This window comes from Typopeltis vanoorti, chromosome 4, assembly GCF_054136105.1.
Source record: "Typopeltis vanoorti isolate ZY-2024b chromosome 4, IOZ_Tvanoo_1.0, whole genome shotgun sequence".
NCBI classification, from domain to species: Eukaryota; Metazoa; Arthropoda; class Arachnida; order Uropygi; family Thelyphonidae; genus Typopeltis; species Typopeltis vanoorti.
The window spans coordinates 151,134,350-151,158,732 of record NC_143552.1 but is presented as its reverse complement, the minus strand read 5'-3'; the positions used below and the strand labels follow the sequence as shown (position 1 = coordinate 151,158,732).

At 36.7% G+C, this 24,383-nt stretch overlaps 1 protein-coding gene across 3 annotated transcripts in view; it reads right to left on the bottom strand.

The window, feature by feature from the left end:
- Positions 1–24,383, bottom strand: part of LOC150107754 (ATP-binding cassette sub-family F member 3) — a 346,459-nt gene that overhangs the window by 38,994 nt on the left and 283,082 nt on the right. For all 3 annotated transcript variants that reach the window (XM_090391512.1, XM_090391514.1, XM_090391513.1), the window contains one exon: positions 4,862–5,042. In XM_090391512.1, coding sequence (XP_090247638.1) covers positions 4,862–5,042 — 181 coding nt within the window. The remainder of the gene's footprint in view (positions 1–4,861; positions 5,043–24,383) is intronic.

Sequence of the window (24,383 nt, the reverse complement as noted above, 5' to 3'; positions counted from 1 at the left end):
TAGTTACAGCAACATAACATATGTACGAAATGGTATTGAGAATGCCGTGCTGATATCTTCTTCGACCAATGATGAAATCCATAAGATTGCTGTTAAAATAGCGGACATTACGATTGTGAATGTATATAAACCACCTGCAACTTTTTTTACTAAGTAATTTAAGGAAATTACAACGTCACTAGGATATACATTAAAATAAATTTTAATATACTTCAATATTTCGGCAATGTCACGTTGCCATTTTCAAGAAACTTAAGAACAAGACACGTGCATGCAGGCACAACAAACAGTAAATAAGGAAGAAGCAGGAAGCTATTATTTCTCCTAAAGTCCTGATGGTGCCCCTAGCGGGCAATGTTGGTATTCTTGGGCAATTGGGCTGAAGGTCTTCTGATGTAGGTTTCCCAAATTTGAGGCAGTCTCATGCAGCCAAATTTGCTGAGGTTCGGATTGTTTCTTAGGGCTGAAGCTGATTCCATAAAAAACCTTTCATACTCGTATTTACTATGGTGTACTATCGTGGCTTTCTTCCACCATATTCTATAGCAGGTATCCAGTGCATGGTGAGCAAGACCAGAGTGGCTGTACTGGTGACACCTGCAACTGTTTGGCCAAACGATGTTCTACAGATATACACCCACCCAATGATGTACTCTGGGGACTTCAACAGTCATCATACTTCTCGGAAATACGATTGGAATGATCAAAATGTGGAAATATTAGCTGAATGGGCAGATCAACACTGTCTTCACTTGGTGTTTGATGCCAAGGAAAAAGGCACCTTTAAGAGCCTGGAATAAGGAATATAATCCAGATTTGACATTCGTCTCCACTGATAGTGAAAATCAGCCTCTACAGACTTTCAGACATATTCTTGAGGTTTTTCCAAATAGCTAGCACCGTCCCATCTTTATGGAATTAGGAGCCCAAATTCCAGTGATAACATCATTTCCTAGACCAAGATGGAATTTCCAAAAAGCTGACGGAGAAAACTTCACTGCAGATCTAGACGCATGCCTTAGAAGAATTCCCCCAACTTACAAAACCATTCACGGTTCACTGGAGTAGTTATAGCGGTGGCAAAAATACACATTCCTCGAGGCTACCTAAAAGAATACGTGCCTGGATGGACCAACGAAAGTGAATCCCTGTATTGGGAATTCCTTGAAAGTAAGGATCCAGAGATTGGAGAAATGCTCCATAGTCTCAACGCTGCCCGTAGGGAAAAGTGGATTCAAATAACTGAAAACATAGATTAAGTTTGCGCCTTCAAGCAGTGCAAGTCTCAGGCAACTCGTGGTAAAGGTGGAATAAGCTCTGATCACTATTCTTAGTATTTACCCTTAATGCAAAGCCCATTTCCTTGAGAAGATGTATGATGCTATGCATTAAAGGCAAGGGGCCACTACCCAGACCGGTTTCGACCTTTATTGAGGTCTCATCAGTGGGAGCCAGGCTTAGAAATACCAAGGTTTAAGTAATACAGAGCTTATAAATATTTTACCAAAACAAGGTTACCATAAGGTGCTTTGACCTAATTAAATAAAAATCTCAGGATGAGAGATAGATGTAGAAAGTTTTATTGATGAGATTTTTTATTTAATAAGGTCAAAGCACCTTAAATACTAAGAATAGTGATCAGAGCACCTTAACTACCTTTACCACGAGTTGCCTAAGACTTTCACTACGTGCAAGTCACCCAGACTTGCACTATTTGCAGGTGCAAACTTACTTGTCTGTTTGCTTACTTGGGAAATGGATTAAAACCAGGTTTATAATTAAAATAGCTTGGTATCTTTAACGTATATCATACCCAAGGTAAAAAACTTTCTGAAAACATAGAATTCAAACACTCCAGCAGAAAAGCCTGGTCGCTACTTAAAAAGCTTGGTTCAAGCCCCTCTGTACCAAAGAAATCTCTTCTTGTCGATCAGAATCAAATAGCTGCTCATATTGTTTCTCTTTCTAGAGTTCCGATAGATAAAGAACATACTAAAGAGGTAAAATGGGGAAGACTCCTGGATTTGACAATATTCATAATGAATTCCTGATGCACTGTGGACCTTATGCAAGATCGTGGCTGACTAAGTTCTTTAACGATATACTTGAAAGTGGCTGCGTTCCTAAAGAATTTAAAAGGACAAAAATCATTGCTGTGTTAAAACCAGGTAAGCCAGCAGACAGAACTGAAAGCTATTGCCCCATAGCCGTTTCAAGTGCAACCTACAAATTACTGAAGAGACTAATATTGAACAGGATCAGTGATAAAATTTTGGAGCATGTCCCAATAGAACAAGCAGGGTTCAGAAGAGATCGCAGCTGCACAGATCAAATTCTCAGCTTAACAACCTAAATTGAAGCAGGATTTCAAAGAAGCCTGAAGACTACTGTAGTCTTTATTGACTTAACAGTGGCTTATGATACTGTTTGGAGGGAGGGACTCATATATAAATTTCTTAAGGTCATCCCATGTAAAATATTAGGCCATCTCTTAAACAACTTACTGTGTAATCGATATTTCAGGGTAGTCACCAGAGGAAGCATTAGTAAACAGAGAGTGCTTAAGAATGGGATTACCTCAGGGCTCAGTGCTCGCACCACTGCTTTTTAGCCTTTACATAGCAGATATTCCTGAAACAGCCAGCAGTAAGTTTGCTTACGCAGATGATCTAACTTTGGCAATCAGCGACAAGTCTATCAAAAGAACTGAAGAAATACTGACAAATGCTCTGTTGGCTTTATGACAGTTCTATAAAAAATGGAGATTAACACCAAATTCTGCTCAACCCGAATGCTCTTGCTTTCACCTGAACAATAGACTTGTAAATCGAAAACCAGAGATATACGCTGATGGAACATTAATTTCATTTAATCCAACACCTAAATATCTGGGAATAACTCAGGATAGAACTCTGACATATAAACAGTATGATTAATATCAGTGCTAAAGTTCGCACCAGAAATAATAGTTCAGAAGCTTTGTGGTACTATATGGGGCTCAAGTGCCACAATTCTGCGGTGCACTGCAATGCATCTAGTTTACAGTGCAGCAGAGTATGGTGCTCCTGTCTAGCTCAATAGTTACCATGTCAATAAACTAGATACCCAACTTAACTCCACTCTGCGTTTAATAACAGGTTGCATTAGGAGTAGACCCTTACAATGGCTCTCCACTTTGAGCCATATTGCTCCTCCCGAACTGCAATGACAGGAAGGACAGATTTTTCAGGTTTGTTATTGATATAAGACTGGTGCTCTTGTAGCCATTTTTTGACAGAATCTCCAGTTTGCCCAAAGTGCAAATGTAGGTGCTCACATTTACCCTGGTAAACACCAGGAGGGAGAGAGAGAGAGGGGACTATTTATCTTTTGTAGATTGCAACCAGCAGATTTTGTTGATAAGGACTAAACTATATTTTCAGGATCTTTGCAATAGACCCCAAAATGCCTACGATGTACAGGATAGGGACTCGTATGCAATACAGGTTCAAGGTTTTTGATTAGCGTTCTGTGTACAGGGTGCATTTAAACTTCCTTGAAGTGAAGTCTCCTGTAGTATATTGCATTAGATGGTGCTCAGTTCTTGTTGGAGAGATAGGGAAATGGAGTAGATAATGCATCTGTTGAGCAAAGATTTGAAGATGCTTATTTTTTGAGATGGATGATGTGCTGAATCTTGTTGTGTGAAGATAGATTTAAGGTGAACAGATGTTGTAAAGGTTTCATATGGGAAATGAAAAGAAGGAAAAAGGAGAATCCCCTTCACCCTACCCTGCCATGGTGAAGGTGATGTGCGGATGCAGGCTGTTAATTTTGGATATGAAAGTCAGTGCAGATGCAGATACTTCTGAGTCTAGCCAGATGGAAAATAAATCATCCACATAGCATACCTAACAAGGAAGGTTGAGGCACCATAGAGTGGACAATGATCACAAAATCCTCTGGTCCAATACTCACTTTTTACATTGGTGTTGGTTTGAATGGTTATTTAAAGAGAGTGCTGAGGCACTTTTACACAAGAATAAAAATTATTAACTTTTATTCTTGTGAATATGTATGTTTTATAATCTACAATGAAATGCACTTTTATGTGATTGCCTCTAATTGTTTCTCTATTAATCTACATCAACTATATCCTTTTTGTTCTTTCCATCATTCTTATTTTCCATATTCCTTCCTATGTTTATCCACAACTTTATTTATCTATACTTGTACATAACTTAGCTGTCCTACCTTTTACTCCAAAACTTTAAGAATTAGAAGACATAATTTATAGCCTGGATCATTCTAGATCCTATTATAACTGGTAGGGTCTTGCTATTTGAGTTCTGTTCCTCTCCCTTTTTCCTGAAATTCTTCAATCTGCCAGACCTGCCCCCCCCTTGCAACCACTACTACTTGTATCCAACTTCAGCACTGATTTTAAATCAGGCAAGAAGTTCTTTTTTAAAATTTTATAGATGAGTTCAACATGCTTTTCCTTGCCTAAGTCTATCAATGTTAAAAAAGTGTAGCTTTCCTTTTCAAAATCTAGTTTTTTTTTTTTTTAAAACTATTCACATATTTGCATCTTAGTTCATATCCAAAAAATGTTTTCCTTTGTTTTTTAAAACTTAGTAAAAAAAAGTCTATGTGGAAAATTATTTATATATATATATATATAATATATATATATATATAAACATAAGGACTTACAAGATGCAATGAACACATCATATTTATATAGTTTTTAATTATTGTCATGTAACAGATAATACAGCTCTTTAAAGTGGGTAAGCACTGTATAATAAAATAAATATTAATGTGAAATAAGTTGCAAAAGCCAGTATGATAATGCAATGCCACTATTAATATACTATACCTGGAAACCTGCTGGCAAGGAACTCAACTGATGAAACATTCATAGTTAGTTGATCTACATGGTGCTGAGTAAAATATCCTATTACCAAATTTCTGTGAACATGTCTTATGCCTGATGTTGGTGTCAACTCTCCTGTTAACAATTTTAACAATGTTGTTTTTCCACATCCATTATCTCCAACCTGGAAAAAAAAAAAAAAAAAAAAACATTTTAAAAACAGAGCTTTATAAATTATTAGAATACATGACTTTCATGAACAGCAAATACTGTTATTATTATTATTGTTCCGGGAAACTCCAAGGAGTCGACAGACTCATCGAGGGAGGCCCTATTGTCAAGAACAACTATTCAACATTCACACAGTATCTATCATACCTTGCCTTGAACTCATTCAGGATCGTAGCACCCACAACAGACTCTGGAAGCTTATTCCACTCATTTACCACTCTCCAAGTAAAGAACCTAGCTCTAACACCCTTGTCAACCACGTTCTTGCCCAGCTTCCATGCATAGTCTCTAGTCCTCCCACCACCAGTCATATTTTCAAAAATATCTTCTGGATCAATCTTATAAAAACCCTTCAGTAATTTGAATGTCTCAATCATATCACCCCTCCTTCGCCTATCATCCAATTTCTGCAACCCACAAATCTTCAACCTATTCTCATAAGGTTCATTCCACAGACCTGCTATCATCTTGGTCACTCGTCTCTGGGCCCTATCCACTTCCTCCCCATCATGAAGAAACCCTGGTGCCCATAACTGGGCACAGAAGTCTAGATGGGGTCTTATCAAGGCTCGATACAGAGGAACAACAACTTGTTCGTCTCTGCATGTTAAAGTATTTTTCAGAAGCCAAGTGATTTGGTGAGCTGTTTTAGTTACTTTTGCAATGTGCCCCCTAAACTTCAACTCCCTATCCACCAACACTCCCAAATCCCTGGCTCATCAATCTCCTGGAGTATGGTTCCACCAATGCGATATACTGCTGCTATTCTTTTCACCCCAAAGTGCATAACCTTACACTTTGCCACATTAAATTGATATCCATTTTTCCTAGCCCAGTCCTCCAAACTATCCAAATCATCCAGTAAAATTTTGACATCCTGTGCACTCACAATTGCTCTACCCAACTTTGCATCATCAGCAAACAAGTGAACACTTCCTCCCAGATCCTTTCCAATATCATTGATGAACAAATTGAAAAGCAGTGGTCCAAGAACAGAGCCCTGTGGCACTCCACTAGTCACAAGACGTCTTTTAGACTCCACTCCTGAATAAACCACTCTTTGATATCTCTCCTTCAACCACCCTCCTATCCATCTCACCAACCCTATATCTATACCCATCTGCTCCAGTTTACTGATTAGGGTTCCATGTGGTATCCTATCAAAGGCCTTGGCAAGGTCCAGTAGTATCAATGTAAACCCATTACCCCTATCCAGTTCAGCCGTCACTGTGTTATAAAACGTGAGCAAGTTAATGAGGCATGATCTACCCTTCACAAAACCATGTTGTCCCCCATACAATATCCCATTTTCATCTATCCAATCCTGTATTCTTTTCTTGACTAATTTCTCTAAGACCTTGACAATGATTCCTGATATGCTAAGCGGTCGGTAATTTACAACAGCAGTCTTGGAACCACCTTTATGCAGTGGAACTATTTTCCCCTCTTTCCACCCGCTCGGAACTAACCCAGACCTGAGACTCAAATTAAACAAAATGGTCAAGGGTACTGACAATTCTTTAGCTGCTTATCATACAACACGAGCTAGTATACCATCCAATCCCACAGATGTATTGACATTGAGGTTATGCAATAGATTACTCACCTCCACTTCATTAACCACAATTCCCGTATAATCTACTGGTTTATTCGTTTCTGCAATGTCACCACCTGAATGATATACTTTTGCAAAGTGCTCACTCAGTAACTCAACTGATTCAGTTACCTCCCTACCATCGGCATTCTTTAAAATCAATCTGCCATGTACATTTTTCCTTTTACTTGCTACATATCTAAAAAACTGTTTAGGATTCTTTTTAGCCTGCATGGCCAAAGTTCTTTCGTAATCCTTTTTTGCTTTTCTTACCACACTCGTCACCCTTCTGGCCTGCACTTTATACCATTCATGTGCCTGCCGGTCACCCTTCTCCTTAAATTCCCTCCATAGTTGTTTCTTTTTTTGCAGCTCAAGCTTAATGGTGTTATTCATCCATTTAACTAAATACTTTTAAACATTTCACTGTCATACCGTGGCAAAAGACTAATCATTCTAACTCTTTCACTCTTTTCTTTTGCTACCTCAAACAATTCATTCAGGTCTTCTATCATTTCCATTTTATCTCCTTTCAAATCATTCGCACCTGCCACAATAATCATTTCTTTCACCCTTTTCTTTTGCTCTCTAATAGACTCAGTTACGTCCTTTATGGTCGCACCAGGTTGGTACGCTTTTGTCAAATCCTCTACTAACACACCTCGTACTAATGAGTCTCCATACAGCACTCTATCCTTCATTTTGTTCATGTTCACATTCATACGTCTATTTTTCCTGTCATACCTTTTATTATTGGTTGGTTCATTCAGTCTACTTTTGTTCATGCATTCTAGCTGCTGTTTTGCTCTTTCTATCGCACTATTCAACAACGCGATCTCACTCAATGCATCTATCTCATCTTTTTTATTCTCTGAGAAACCATTTATACTATCATTCACACTTTCTACATTCACACTCTCACAATTTTCATGTACAACCTTGCCGTTTCTTGTCATATCCCTATTTCCTTCATTCTGAAGGTTGACAAAAATATCACACTCACGATCTGAAATACACTTAAATTCCTCATTCTCCCTGCATTTTCTACACACATTCAATCCTTTATTATCATCTAACCACACTCCGACCGCACTCCGCAAAGCGTACATTTCACAGCTAGTACACTGACTCATTTCTTTTATACTACCGTTCTTTGATAAGGATGGCGAACCATCATTACTGGCCGCCATTTTCCTTTGCACAGGTTCCATACTTATTTGCAACGTGTTTTGTCAAATTATACGTTATAACACACCAAAAACAGACGCACTAAAATACGCAAGGCAAACAAAACAAAACTACACAATATTAAGTAATTTGTATCGATAACTGAAAATGATACTTATCTTATCTGGAGCTTGCACGAACACTACACATTACGAATTCATCTAGCGGCGACTTCCCGACATAGATTATGTTAAAACACTTTAGTACACTAACCACGCTAATAAAGCTCCAATAATATAACAAAATTACACACTTAAGTCCATTACATTGAATCCAAAACATCAATAAATCAACAAAAATCCCAAATCTCTCAGGAGCTCTCCGATAGCACGTCCGTTCACCAGCTAGCCTCGATTTATTTTAGTGAGTGAATTTATTATAATGTTATAATAAATTCACTCACTAAAATGTACTAGTGAAGTCCTGACCAAAGCTGCAATGGCAGGCTAAAGCATGTTACAGCAAACTATTCGCCGAGACAAATTTTTCCTGTCCCCACATAGTGAGTCAACTATATAAATCTGTGGTATAAAAAAATACAGCGACAGAAATATGTCAATTTAGGTTAATCTAAATGTGTTTTACTATGCTTACAAGTCATTACTAGATAATTTATATATTCTTGAAACAAGATCTTGCTTTAGATGACTTAGTTCAGGACTTCAGGTTTGCTTTGTTTCTTTACTTCGGTCTCACTTACTTATATATGTGGTGAGAATGAAGTGGTGAACATATATAAAGATACATGCAACTTCATGCTTGTATCTTTACAGGAATGAAGTTGTTTGATGTGTACTGTTCTCTGAAGATGCCAACTAGACTTTAGCAAAATATAATACTATTCATAATAACCATCTAGTTCACTGAGGGGATACTGTATATAGTCTCCATCCAACACACTATGGCTTCACATCCCACTGTGGGAATGATGACTGTGAATGTCTTTAGATGGCAGATGAATTCCATTACCTGATGATGTGAGACCACCACAACTCGCTTATGGGAGGCTTGCATTGGCTTCAAAACTTATTGCTTTTTAGAGAGGGTTTCTGGACTACTATTATTATTGCATGAGAATCTCCATGGAGTCTGAACACTTGTCGCAGAAGACCCACACCAGCTATTCTCACAAGACCTATCATAAATCTCCTTGAAGATCTTCAAATGACAAAGCACTCACAGCTTGTTGGCAAGATAATGGGCAAGGCATACCACTGGTGAATTATCTTGTACATTGATTTATCATTCCTGTAAGTATTGTTACAGGAATGATAGAAATGATAGAAAGGAATTAGAAAATATATGAAACATCGGTTATTTTTTGTTTTGTTTTGTGTGAATACTAAAGATTTGTAAACCTATAGAAGCTTAGGATCAGTTTAAGTATTCTAAATGCAGCTGTATCAAAAAAACGTATAAAAAAGGAATGATAATTTTGTTATCACTGCACATTGTGCTTTTCAGTAACCAAGTGATGAACCAGTGGAATAGCTTGCTTTGGACGGAATGGTGGAAGGCTGTTATCCATGTGGGATTCAACCTGTCTTGATGGAAGAAGAGAGAGACAGACATCACTTAAGAAAGTTTAAAATGAAATCACCTGTACAACTCAAAAGATTTTTATCCAGAGATAATGTATTTCTTCCTACTTATGAAAAATTTACAAGCACACTAACTATTACTCTCTTATAGAAAGAAAGTGGTAGCATTAACATGATACTTGCAGACAATAATGAAAGCTATCTGTCAGAGAACAGGAGCTTGCCATTATGCTAATTTTGGACAATCTTTTTAGATGTTCCAACACATCAACAGTCAAAGAATTTGAAAAAATAAAGGGCTGGCACATTTGAAAATTCTGCAACCTCAACTATGGAACAAGGTGTATTGCCTTGGTCCATAGATGAGTGTTAACAGCTCAAGAAACTGAAGTCCACCAAAGTTCTATTAGCAAACTTGTAGGAATCACTAATGATACAAGTTTGCTATAGTGAAAGTCATAAATGCTTCCAGAGCTGTAAAATTTGAAATATGAATGATCTTTGTTATATTCCCATGATTTCTTGACTGTCTTAAAGTAAAAATATGATTCTGAGAATTCCTACTTGACCTGAATCCACCTTAATAAAGCATGGTGTATTCAGACTTTCTTCTCAATTAGTCTTGAATAATAAATAAACTTTCACTATAATAAACTTATGAGAAGCCTTATAAGGTTCTACTTAATAGCAACACACAGTAGGAATTCTCCATATTTTGAAATTAGTTTCATTTCTCTTCTTTATAGATGGGTCCTACAAGAGCTCTACTCATCATCATCAGAATTCAATCTTATTTTTCACGAACTGTCAATTATGTAATAAAGCGGCGGCACAGCCCTATATCTCAAGCATTTATGGGGTAGCCTTTTTTAGATCCAAGCAATTCTGTATATTGATCAGATAGACTGAATAAATTATTATTATCATCATCAAATTCCTGATATATACCTTCAAGGGGTGTATGGGATATAATAATACTACATGAAAAATTGACATCCTTACTAACTTCCTATCTACAATTTTCCTCCAAATCAGTCTGTTAAATATCAAAATCCCAATATTACCAGGACTTATATTTCTGTTTTCTAAGGCACTTTTTACCGTATCAATCCACCTATATCTTGGTCTTCCTTTGGGTCTTTTCCCTGCCAACCTGGCAGAGAACACTTGTTGTATTATTATTACGGGCAACTCCAGGGAGTCCTTAGACTCATCGAGGGAGGCCCCAAATCATGTTCATCACAACTATACGATATTCATACAGTATCTATCATACCTCGCCTTAAACTCATTCACTGTATAGCAGCACCCAATTATATATTTTGTTCAGCTAGACTCTATCTCACACCAAATAGCCTCAAATGTGCTCTTTTCTCTATCCTGCAGTTCAACTTCTATACTCCTTGGCTGCAACTCATCAGCTATCATCAATAACGCTCCCCCCCCTTTTTATTCTCCCTATCACTCCTGAACACGTTATACTCGTCGCATTCAATCCCACTAGCTTTATCATCTTCTGTCAGCCATGTTTCACTAATACCAACAACCTATGGCCTGGAAGTGGCAACCAAGGCCAAAAACTCTTCCTTCTTGTTCCTAATACTCCTGGCATTAGTGTACATGAATTGCAGAAACCCATTAGTCCCATCCCTACTTTGATACCTTATACTAATCCCATTCTGATTTATCCTTCGTACTCTCTCTGGCATATTATATTCATTCACACACTCAACTGCCTCCCTAAAGTCTTGATATCTACTCCCCCCCCCTTAATAAATCTAGTTTCCCAGAGTCTGTACTTCAACTTCATTCATCAACACTTTTTCAAGCCTCTGTACACCAAATCCATTCGAATGTAAAACATCCATCTTATATAAATCCTTTCACCCATCGAACTCACTCCACACATCCACAAATTCCACACCACTCTCCATGCATAAAGTCTTTGGCAATTATGGCCCTCCTTCTGAACACTTCACTATCATACCATGACAAAATACTCACCATCCTAACTCTCTCACTCTTCTCTTTTGTTACCTCAAGTAATTCCCTCACATGCTCTATCATTTCCATTTTGTCTTCTTTCAAATCATTTGTTCCTGCCACGACTATCATCTGTTTCACCCTCTGTGTTTGCACTCGAAGAGATTCTTTGATGTCCTTTATGTTCACACCCGGTTGGTACAATTTCGTCAAACTCTCAACTATCACACCTCTTAATAGCGAATCTCCATACAGCACTCGCTCCTTCATTTTATTTACATTTACGAACATCTTCTTATTTTTTGTAACAGACTTTCGCCGTTTATTAGTGGGTACGTTCAGTACACATTTTTCCATACACTCCAGTTGCCACTTTGCTCTGTGTATCATTCCGCTCAACTAAGCGATTTCACTACTTGCATCTATCATTTTGCTAACCTTTCCTCTCCCATTCTGCTTAAGTGACCATACCAATTGAGATTAGCTCTGCTAATGCATTCCTGGATGCTGACAATATCTTTCCTAATATCTTCATTTTTAATATGATATTGCCATTAATGCCATCTGTTTATGTCCCTAATCATTCTCAGGACTCACATATCTGAAGTCTCCAGTCTTTGGTCAAGTGTTTTACTTCTAATCCAGCTCTCAGATCCATAAATTAAAATTGATTTAAACACAGTCTTGTATACAGCTAATTTAGTGTTATGACTAATTTATCTCTTATTCCACATGAATTTATTCAATTGACTTCCCACCATACCAGCTTTGCTGATTCTGTTGTCTATTTCGATATTTAATTTACCATCTTCAGTAAAAATCGTGCCAAAGTACCTGAAATGTTTTACTTGTTCCACAGCTTCTCTATTCACAACACAGCTGACATTTTCAACGATTCTACCTATTTTCATTGTCTTGGTCTTTTTATTGCTGACCTTCATACCATATCTATTACAACAGTTATTCAATTTAGTCAGTGAATCTTACAGACTGGTAGCAGATTTATTTAGAGGTATAACATCGTCCGCAGGGGTGCTTAAGGGTCAAAGCTGTATAACTGAGAGGAGACCTCCACATAGCCTTTAAAGGAATGCGGAGAACCGACCAGGGCTTCTGACCTAATGTCCAATCCTCACCTTCTCGTGGTGCACCCTGTTGGGTATCTACTTTGATACTGAACGAACGAGGATGGGCTGGCAATTTGGGATTTAGCCGACCAAATTGTATTCTTATTGGTTAAACCAAAATAAAAAATGATGGTACAACATGACAAAATTTCATGCCAGCTGGGGCTTCGCCCGGTTAAACAAGGCCCCCGTTGTTTTCGCCAGGGAACCAGGGCGAACAGCGAAAAGTCAGCTACTGGAACAAATCTGAAAACAAACCCCAACTCAACATCACCAGAGTTAAAGATCGGTACTATCAACGTAAGAAGCCTGAATGGCAAAGAAATGGAGCTAGCTGAGGAATTAGATAAGTACCAGATCGACATAATAGGGGTGACTGAAACAAAAAAGACCAAAACTGGTGAGATCTTTCTGAGCAATAAATACAAAATGTTATATTCAGGCAATGACAATCAAGGAAAAGAAGGAGTAGCCATAGTATTCAACACAAAATACGAGGCTAATCTTCTTGAATGGCAGTCAGTCTCAAGTAGAGTAATGTGGGCAAATATGAGAATGGGGAACTGGACAATGAGACTTATTTGTGCCTATGGTCCCACAGAAGGTTCTACTAAGGTAGAAGTGGAAGAATTTTTTGAGGCTTTAGAAAAAGCAACTGACACAATGAAAAAGGAAAAGTTGGTCCTTGTTGGGGATCTAAATAGTAGAGTAGGAAATGATTGTGAGACATACAAAAATATTTTGGGAAAATTTGGAGAAAAGAGCAAAGCTAATAATAATGGCAAATATCTGTTGGATTTCTGCTCAGGACATGGACTGGTTATTACTAACACCATGTTCCAACATAAAAATGTGCACAAATTCACATGGAGAGAAGAGGCTAGGAATAAGAAAAGTCTCATTGACTATGTTATTGTTGATAGTGATGTTTTCTCCCTGGTGCAGGACACCAGAGTGTACAGAGGATTTGAAATTGGAAGTGATCACTATTTAGTCTTGAGCAGGATAAAATTGAATTTCATATTGAAAAGAATAACATGTAAGAAAGTTTTAAAGCGAATAAAAGTTGAGCAGCTCTCAGATGTAAACTGTAGACTAAAATACAGAAATATTATTGAAAAGAAAATGAAAGAGTTTGAGAACAGGAATCAAACCTTGGAGATTCAGTGGCAAACTCTGAAGGAAACATTGATTGATTCTGCCAGAGAGGCATGTGGTGAGGTTGTGTGCAAAGATAAAAAAATCAGAACTATGTGGTGGACACAGGAAGTTAAAGAGGCAGTGAAGGAAAAGAAGAAAGCATATCAAAAGTTCCTGGCAAATAAGTCAGCTTTTACTCTTACAGAATACAGAGACAAATGTAAGAAAGCTAAACAGTTTGTAAAACTAGCTAAACGAAAGTCATGGGAGGACTTTGGCAAGAATATAGAAAATAAATATCAAGAAGGTGGCAAAATATTCTGGAGGTTGTTGAAGAAGCTCAGGAATGGAGGAAAGAGTGCTGTGAAAGGAATTAGAGATGATAAAGGTGAAATGAAAACAGGAGAAAAAGATATCCTTGAAGTATGGAGTAATTACTTTGAAAAACTGCTAAATGAAACAAGCAGTGATGACAGCACAGTGATAAAAAACACTGACCAGGCATGCAGTCAGGAATACATATCCATACTTGAAGTAGAAAAAGCCATCAAAGGCTTGAAATGTGGAAAGGCAGCAGGAGTAGATGATATTCGACCAGAAATGCTGAAGTATGGTGGTATAAGAGTCTTACAGTGGCTGCACTGCATAGTTCAGAAAGCCTGGACAGAGGGACGAATTCCCGATGATTGGAGTAGAGCTCTCATAGTACCCATATATAAAAAGGGAAATAAAACTGAATGTGAGAATTACAGAGGTATTTCCCTACTGAGTGTTCCTGGCAAGATCTATGCAAGTATACTTGAGAAACGGTTGAGAAGAATTGTGGAAGAAAAGCTTGGTGAAGAACAAGTTGGATTCAGGCCAAATAGAGGCTGTCAGGATCAGATCTTCACTTTACGACAAATAGTCGAGAAAGCATGGGAATATAACAAAGATCTGTATTTAAGTTTTGTCGATTTGGAAAAGGCATATGACAAGGTTCCAAGAGAGAAGCTATTCAATACGCTGCAGTTATATGGTGTCAATGGGGCATTATATCAAGCAATACTTAGTCTTTATTTGAGTTGTAAGTCAGCAGTTAGAATTGAAGGAAGTACAGGAAGATGGTTTAATGTTAAATCTGGTGTGAGACAAGGATGTACATTATCCCCTCTGTTATTCATTATCTATATGGATCACATTATGAAGGAATGTGGTATTAAACCTGATATCAAAATTGGAGATGTTAATGTCAGCTCTTTGCTTTATGTGGATGATGTTATACTTCTAAATAAATCTGCTACAAGTCTGCAAGATTCTCTGACTAAATTGAATAGCTGTTGTAATAGATATGGTATGAAGGTCAGCAATAAAAAGACAAAGACAATGAAAAGAGGCAGAATCATTGAAAATGTCAACTGTGTTGTGAATGGAGAACCTGTGGAACAAGTAAAACATTTCAGCTACTTAGGCACAATTTTTACTGAAGATGGTAAACTAAATATAGAAATAGACAACAGAATCAGCAAAGCTGGTATCGTGGGAAGTCAATTGAATAAATTCATATGGAATGAGAAAGAAATTAGTCGGAACACTAAATTAGCTGTATACAAGACTGTGTTCAAACCAATTTTAACTTATGGATCTGAGAGCTCAGTCAGAAGTAAAACACTTGACCAAAGACTAGAGACCGCAGATATGAGAGTCCTGAGAAAGATTAGAGGCGTGAACAGATGGCATCAATGGCAATATCATATTAAAAATGAGGATATTAGGAAAGAACTTGACATTGTCAGCATCCAGGAATGCATTAGCAGAGCTAATCTCAGATGGTATGGTCACTTAAATAGAATGGGAGAGGAAAGATCAGCAAAACAAGTGTTCTCTGCCAGGTTGGCAGGAAAACGACCCAGAGGAAGACCAAGATATAGGTGGATTGATACGGTACAAAGTGCCTTAGACGATAGAAATATAAGATCTGATAATGTTGGAGTCTTGACAAGTAACAGACTGATTTGGAGGAAAATTGTAGATAGGAAGTTAGTAATGATGTAATTTTTTCATGTAGTACTGTCATATCCTGTACACCCCTTGAGGGTACATGGCAGGAATTTGATGATGATGATGATGACATCGTCTGCATAAAGCAAAGAGCTGACATTAATATCTCCAATTTTGATATCATGTTTAATACCACTTTCCTTCATAATGTGATCCATATAGATAATGAATAATAGAGGGGATAATGTACATCCTTGTCCCACACCAGATTTAACATTAAACCATCTTCCTGTACTTCCTTCAATTCTAACTGCTGACTTACAAATAAAGACTAAGTATTGCTTGATATAATGCCCCATTTACACCATATAACTGTAGCATATTGAATAGCTTCTCTCTTGGCACCTTGTCATATGCTTTTTCCAAATCGACAAAACTTAAATCCAGATCTTTGTTATATTCCCATGGTTTCTCCACTATTGGTCGTAAAGTGAAGATCTGATTGTGACAGCCTCGCCTCTATTTGACCAGAATCCAGCTTGTTCTTCATCAAGCTTTTCTTCCACAATTCTTCTCAACCATTTCTCAAGTATACTTGCACATATCTTACCAGGAACACTCAGTAGGGAAATAGCTCTGAAATTCTCACATTCGGTTTTATTTCCTTTTTATACATGGGTACTATTAGAGCTCTACTCCAATCATCGGGAATTAGTCTCTCTGTCCAGGCATTCTGAACTACGCAGTGCAGCCACTGTAAAACATTTATACCACCATACTTCATCATTTCTGGTTGAATATCATCTATTCCTGCTGCCTTTCCACATTTCAAGGCTTCTGATGGCTTTTTCTACTTCAAGTATGGATATGTATTCCTGACTGCATGCCTCGTCAATGTTTTTTTACCACTGTGCTGTCATCACTGCTTGTTTCATTTAGCAGTTTTTCAAAGTTTCAAAATTACTCCATACTTCAAGGATATAATTTTTCTCCAATTTTCATGTCACCTTTATCATCTCTAACTCCTTGTACAGCACTCTTTCCTCCATTCCTAAGTTTCTTCAACAACCTCCAGAATATTTTGACACCTTCTTGATATTTATTTTCTGTTTCTGCCAAAGTCCTCCCATGGCTTTTGTTTAGCTAATTTTACACAGTGATTAGCTTTCTTACATATGTCTCTGTATTCTCCAAGAGCACAAGTTGACTTATTTGCCAGGAATAAACTTTTGATATGCTTTCTTCTTTTCCTTCACTGCCTCTTTAACTTCCTGTGTCCACTATGGAGTTCTAATTTTTCTATTCTTGCAAACAACTTCACCACATGCCTCTCTAACTGAATCAATCAAGGTTTTCTTTAAGGCTTGCCACTTAATCTCCAAGGTTTGGTTCCTGTTCTCAAACTCTTTCATTTTTTCTTCAATAATCTTTGTGTATTTTAGTCTACAGTTCACATTTGTAAGCTGCTCAACTTTAAAACTTTCTTACATGTTCTTCTTTTCAAAATGAAATTCAATTTTATCCTGCTCAAGACCAAATAGTGATCACTTCCAATTTCAAATCCTCTGTAAACTCTGGTGTCCTGTACCAGGGAGAAAACATTACTATCAACAATAATATAGTGAATGAGACTTTTCTTATTCCTTGCCTCTTCTCTCCATGTGAATTTGTGCCCATTTTTATGTTGGAACATGGTGTTAGTAATAACCAGTCCATGTCCTGAGCAGAAATCCAACAGATATTTGACATTATTATTAGTTTTGCTCTTTTCTCCAAATTTTCCCAAAATATTTTTGTATGTGTGACAATCACTTCCTACTCTGCTATTTAGATCCCCAACAAGGACCAACTTTTCCTATTTCATTGTGTCAGTTGCTTTTTCTAAAGCCTGAAAAAATTCCTTCACTTCTACCTTAGTAGAACCTTCTGTGGGACCATAGGCACAAATAAGTCTCATTGTCCAGATCCCCATTCTCATATTTGCCCACATTACTCTACTTGAGACTGCCTGCCATTCAAGAAGATTAGCATCGTATTTTGTGTTGACGATGTAGTTTCTAAATATTTAATTAATTTTTAATTTTATCTGTATCTCCCCCCCCCCCACTAGAAGTGATGCTAGTAGAATAACCAGTGATCAAATCATTGTTTGTTTAGCTTACTGTGTGAAATGTAACTCAACTTGTCATTGTATATACTCCAGATGATGACCTTGATATGAAGTTCGAAATGTCAGGAAATTAAAAATAGCTATTTATAACATGGTTGTAAAGTCCATAATTTCCAAAATTAATATATTTACAGTATGGAATGGTTCTCCATTAAATTTGAAACTGTCTCAAAAAATAAATATGATACATCCTAGAATTCAGTTCACCTTAGATGAGGAAAAAACAATCAGCTAGCCTTTCTAGATTTAATATTCTTCATCAGTTTAATGGTAGTTTGAAATTTTCAGTTTTTTGAAAGAAAACACATATTGATTGTTTTATCCATGCCACATCTCACCATCATCTAGGTCAAAGCTTTGGAACCAATGAGACCTGATTACAACATGCTTATAGCTTATGTTCTATTGAAGACCTTCTACACCAAGAATTGAATTATATCAAATCTGCATTTTTCAAAAATGATTATCATGAGTCGTTCATTGTCAAAGCATTTAACAGCTTTAGGCTCCTACTCTCTAGGTTTTCAGAAGAAATCTCTTAGTTACCACTTCCATATATTAACGGGAATTTCTGAACATATTGCTAAAGTTCTAAGACCTCTAAATGTTGGGGTGTATATCTGTTGTGGTGAAGGTATAATAGAGAGAGAGAGAAATTGGTGAGAACTAGGATACAGAAATGAGTTAATAACAGTAGTATTCTCTGTGGTTGTCAGCATGGGTTTGTTAAATGGAGATCGTGTTTTATTAACTTGCTTATGGACTATAACAAGATAACAAATGTCTTGGACAAGGGATATGAATATATAGTGGTACACTTAGAATTTTCAAAAGCTTTTGACTGCCATATGGCAAGCTGTTAAATAAACTGAAATGGATGGAATCGGATAACAGACTTCTGAGTTGGGGTGCAGTATCCTGAAAGAGGAAGGTCACTTCCTCTGGTGTGCTGCAAGGATCAGTTTTGAGACCATTGTTGTTATTCTGTATATTAATGATATTGGAATGGGTTTAACCCATTCCAATATCATTAATATTGATAATGGAATGGGTTAAATTGGAATGGGCTGATATGCAACTGTTTGCAGATGATACAAAATTGAGGAGAGCAGTGCAGAATCAAGCAGATTTTATGGCCTTACAGGACTTGAATAGATTGTATGAATGGACAGGTAAGTGGAACTATCAGTTCAGTGTTGCAAAGTGTAAGGTTTTGAAATTTGGTAAGCAACAATGGGATGCAAAGTATACACTTGGCTTGGTGGAGAAACTTTAAAAGAGATGAGAGATCTGGAAGTAGTAGTAGTGGTGGTGGTGGACAAGAACCTGAAATTCAGGGGCCACATTGCATGAGTTGTGAAGACATCACATCGAATAATAGTAAGGATGTGGAGGTCCCTGATATACAGAAATTAAGGGGTTATGATGCAATTGTATAAAGCGTTGATCAAACCTCATATGGATTATTGTGCACAGATTTGGTCCCTGGGTTTTTATGGTGATGAGGGTATATTAGAAAGGGTCTAGAGAAGATTCACAAAGGTGGTCAGTGGTCTTTGGAATGTGGAGTATGAAGACAGAATGAAAGAATGTAAATTGCAAAGTCTTGTGAATAGCAAGAGGAGGGGGAGGGAATGTGATTGAGACATGATAAGAGATTTTTCATAGAATGGGAGAGGGAGGAGTGCAAACAAGAAGTCATCTCTGGAAACTGTATAAGGAGGATGTGAGCAGAGGAGTAAGGAGAAGGTTCTTTACATGGAGAGTGGTTGGTTGAGTGGAATGCATTGCCTGAGTGTGTTGTGAATGTAAACACATTGAATCTGTTTTTAAGCATGGTTGAATGAGCTTTGTATGTGATAATGTGTACCTCCCATGATGAGTCTCTGACTCCAGGGAGGTCAGATGCTAATAATAATATTAAACTTCAGAAAACTTTGCAAATTGTTTGCTTACCCATGTCTTGGGCACAGCTGAGTAAATAGAAAATGAATGCATTCTATTGCAGTTCAAAAGAAACATTGTTTAGTATTTGGGAATTCAAATCCAGTTTCAAGAAAGAGACTGTCATTTAAATCTGTTTCAGTGCAGAATCTTGATTTGACTCCAAAGAACTTGTCTAGTGTCAATGACATACTAAGCAAAGTTAAACTTATCAGATTGTAGAAATCTGCATTATCTGTAATGTTTTATACATGCTAACCATTATTTAATTCATAATATCACACTTAAATAAGAATAATTATTTTCAGAAACTTTGCAAGAGTAATTATTAATAATAAAACTGTTTCTTTAATGACTTTCATACATATAACCTACCTTTTATCACATTAATCACTGTATTTACCTAGTAAATACAGTGATATTTACACTATATTTACTAGGTTTGATAACACTGTATATACTAAAATATGCTTTTTATCTGGTTCCCACCCATGCAAGTTTTTTTTCTTCCCATTTTATTGATTATATATATTTTTTTGTATTTTTTATTTATTTATTTATGTGGCTCACATGGATGAAAGTTTTTTTGTAAATCTATAGTAGACCCATACCATCGGTGAGCTAAGGTTTATTTTTTCTATTTTGTTAATTATATACATATATAATTTATTTGTAGGTTCCTAAATATGTGTGTGTGTGTATATATATATATTTAGGAGACTAGCTCAGTGGAAGTTGTGTTTGCACTCCTCAGTACTAAACTGCCAGAACAAAGAGAATCATGAGTTTGATTCTAGTTGCAGATATTAGAGGAACTTTTTTTAAGCCTTTTTTCAACTGGTTCCCGAGTTATTCGATCACTTGCAGAAGCAAGCAGGTTTTTTCTTCCGTAAACTTGCTTGTTCATCCCATAAATTCAAGAAAATCGACTGTAGAACCCACTCAGACATTAAAAATATTGTTAGGGACCACGAGATGGCATCACTTGTTAGTCGTCTCTTTGCTGCGTGCCGCTTAGATTAATGATAGCCTTAGGCCAGCTATCTCTGATTGGCTATGCCACTGGGGATTAATCTGCCCACTCAATCTCCAAAAGTTAAATAGGGCTAAAATGGCCTTGCCTACTCCCTATAAGGGAATAAAAAGCATTAGCTAATTATTTTTAATATATTTATATATTTTGTATTTATTTATTTTGCTACATAATCTAGAAACCCTACTCTAGAGACCAAACATGGAAGTTTTAAAGTTACCTCAGTCTTCCAGTTAGTGAAAGGATGGTTTCACACTAGACAATGATGCTCATCTCCCACCTAAAGAAAATCACAAACATCCCTGTTTAAGGTGGGATTTGAACCTGCAACCTGTTGGTTTGAGAGACTAACCACTTGGCCATTTAATTTTTTCAGCAAAAGGCTGAAAAGATTAAATGCAGTCAAACCATTTTTCCTTATTATAGAAATGTAAAAGGTGATTCAGTGTTTTGATGAGTGTAATTTTATATTCTTTTACAACTTCATAATCCATTTTTTTTCTTCTTATATCTTCTCTTTCATTTAGAGAGAGAGAAGAGGAAGTTTCCTTATGATGTACCATTGCTTCTGTTTAGTCTACTGTTTGAGTACATGTGAACTGCATTCATTTAGAATTCTATCGATTTAAGTCTTTAGTTAACTAATTTTTCTCTTTGCAACTTTTTTATAGATCCCATCCATGCAGATTAGTAAAATGTGATGCATCTAAGGAATAAGGAATTTTGCTTTAGTGCTCATCAAGCTGATCTTTCTCATTTTACTGTAGGAAAAAAAAAATCATTTTATTACCCAAAGACTTTCATGAACATCTCTACTACCATAGTGAAATCTGAATATGCAGCATTTTTCAAAAATTTGCACTGGATTTAAGATTACAACATCATTAATTAACCTAATTGCTGTTTTCTGTTATTGAGTGAAGTATTTTTAGAAAGTTTTTAGGGGCATCAGCACAAATATGAGGAGAGTATTCATGGGCAAATCTGTGATTTGCATAGAGTTAATAACTGTTTGGAGCAATACCAAAGAAACAGTACTGGTAACATCAACATCATCAACACAGCTTAACAGATATGCAGTTAGGTAGGAAGATCATTGATATAAAGAAATTTAGAGACAGAGGGTATATACAAGTATACAGATGCATCCATTATTATACATAATGTGTGTCCAGACAGAAAGCTGGCAATCCAGTTGCTGAAATCAGAACACTGCCCATAGTTGTTTTTTTTTTTTTTTTTTTTTTTGTATTTTAATATCAGATCTACTCATGAAAAGGGGTGAATGGAGTGAGATCTATAGCACACCAGTGTTATGTGTAGGTAAAGAAGGCAAGAAAAAAGAAGAAATCTGTTGATGCATTTCTTAAACAGCTGAAGGTTGTAGTCTTTGGGAAGGACAAAGTGCAGAAGGCTGTTTCAAACAACAGAGATGGGTAGCATGAAAGAGGAGAAAGAAAAGTTGGTTCAGTAAGTCTGGAGTTGGAGAGAAAAATGGATGTTGAATGATGGCTATTATTCTTATAGTCTTGAAAAAAGAGGAGAAATGATGGTGGCTGGTTGGACAGAACACTGTCCATGAAAGAGGAGTGAATCTTTGAGAGAAGGATCACTATTTAATCTTATGTACCTAATTGCATTAAGCAAAAGAGATTTTGGGTGCACTATCCAAAATGTCTAAGTAGCATTTGATGGTTGGATGGATATGAGATTTATACAGTGTTATAAGATGTACAGGTGACAAGTAGTGTCTTGGGCTGAAAAGTATGTGACACCTCCAAGGAGTCCAAAGAAGACTCATTGAAGGAGGGCACCTACTGTACAACTCTCCGTCTCCACTGCACCAACTACAGACAATCATCCACTAACTATAGTGAACCACATCATCTACACCAACATTATCCACTGTCCACCACCACTAGTATTTTCACAGACAATCAAAATCATCCATGCCCACAGCAGGATTTGAACCCACAGCCCTTTGGCTGGAGAGCGGATATGCTAACTACTCGGCCAACCAAGCCAGTATACCAAAAAGTTTCTTGGAGTATGAAAAGGACATGGTGTTAAGATGTGTTTGTGTTAGGAAAGGGGGATCACCAAGAAGAGAAATCTGATTGTGATTGGAGCTTTGTGAATTATCAAAAGTAAGGAAAAGTGACGTGACATCTTTCTTGTGAGAAATCAGACGCGACTATTTTGGAAGCAAATTATACTTGGCAAGAAATTTTATTCTTGTTTAATCCTTTATCTAAAGTGTAAGCAAAGTGCACATGAAGTATCTGCACTATTAAGCTACTTGTACATAGAAGCTGATTCATGACTTCATGGCAACTGCTTAAGTATCTCATAATGCAAAGCATGTTTCTTTTTGGAATGTATAATGCTATGCATTAAGGGAGGATCACTATCCAGACAGATTTCAACCTTTACTGAGGTCTCATCAGTCAGTGGGAGCCAGACCTAAGATAAAAGTTGAATTAGTGCAGAAGTTATATATTTCCTATATACAAGTAGCAAAAAGGTGTATTGCCTTATTATTAAAAAATATGATTTTGGTAGTAGTAAGTTCAAAGGTTATCTTCTTTTCTTAATTTCTAAGCTTTTACAATAACTTCCCAATATTTTGCCAACTTCATGATATTTATTTTCTATATTCTTATTAATGTTTTCCCAGGGCTTTTATTTAGCTACTTTTACACATATCTTAATTTTTCTCCTCTGTATTCTCTAATGGTATTTGCTGACTTAGTTGTGAGGACTGTTCTTTTCCAGGAATGCCTCTAACTTGTTTCATGTTTTCAAACCATTTCATTTTTTCTCAAATAAGATTTGTATATTTAAGCTGTACTTATGCTCTGAAAGCTGCCTGACTTTGATGCATGTCAAACAGTAAATAGTGATCACTTCTTATTTCAAATCTCCTATATATATATATATATATTCTTTTATCCCAAAACAGTGTCAAATTATCACTGTTAACAATAACAATCAATAACACTTTTCTTATTTCTTGTATGTTCTCATCATGTGAGTTTAGGCATCTGCACTTTATATATGCACTGTATGCAATTTATGTTGGAAAAAAGTGTTAATGACTTCCATGTCCTTAACAGAAATCCAGCAGGTACTTACTCAAATATTTCTGTATATGTGGTGCTCATTTCCTATCTGCTGGCAGGATCTCCAACAATTTAAATTAAGGGGATATTAAACCCCACACTGTTTTGAAACCGAATAAGAACCTCAAAGATTTATTTGGTCTAGCTACTCACTGATGAAGCCTCAAAAAAGGCTGAAACCGGTCTGGGCAGTGACCTTCGATCATAATGTAATAACAGCATACATTTCCTAGGGAATGTATTTTTACATTATAGAAAATACCAAGAATAGCGATCAGAACTTTACCACCTTTGCTGCGAGTTGCCCAAGATTGTACTACGTACTAGGACTACTTGCATTAGCTCACGCTAGTAATCGCCGATACTTTTATAGTTTACTATATTCAGCATGAAACTCTCTAATTCCAATCTTTGAGTTTCTTATTAGGTTTTA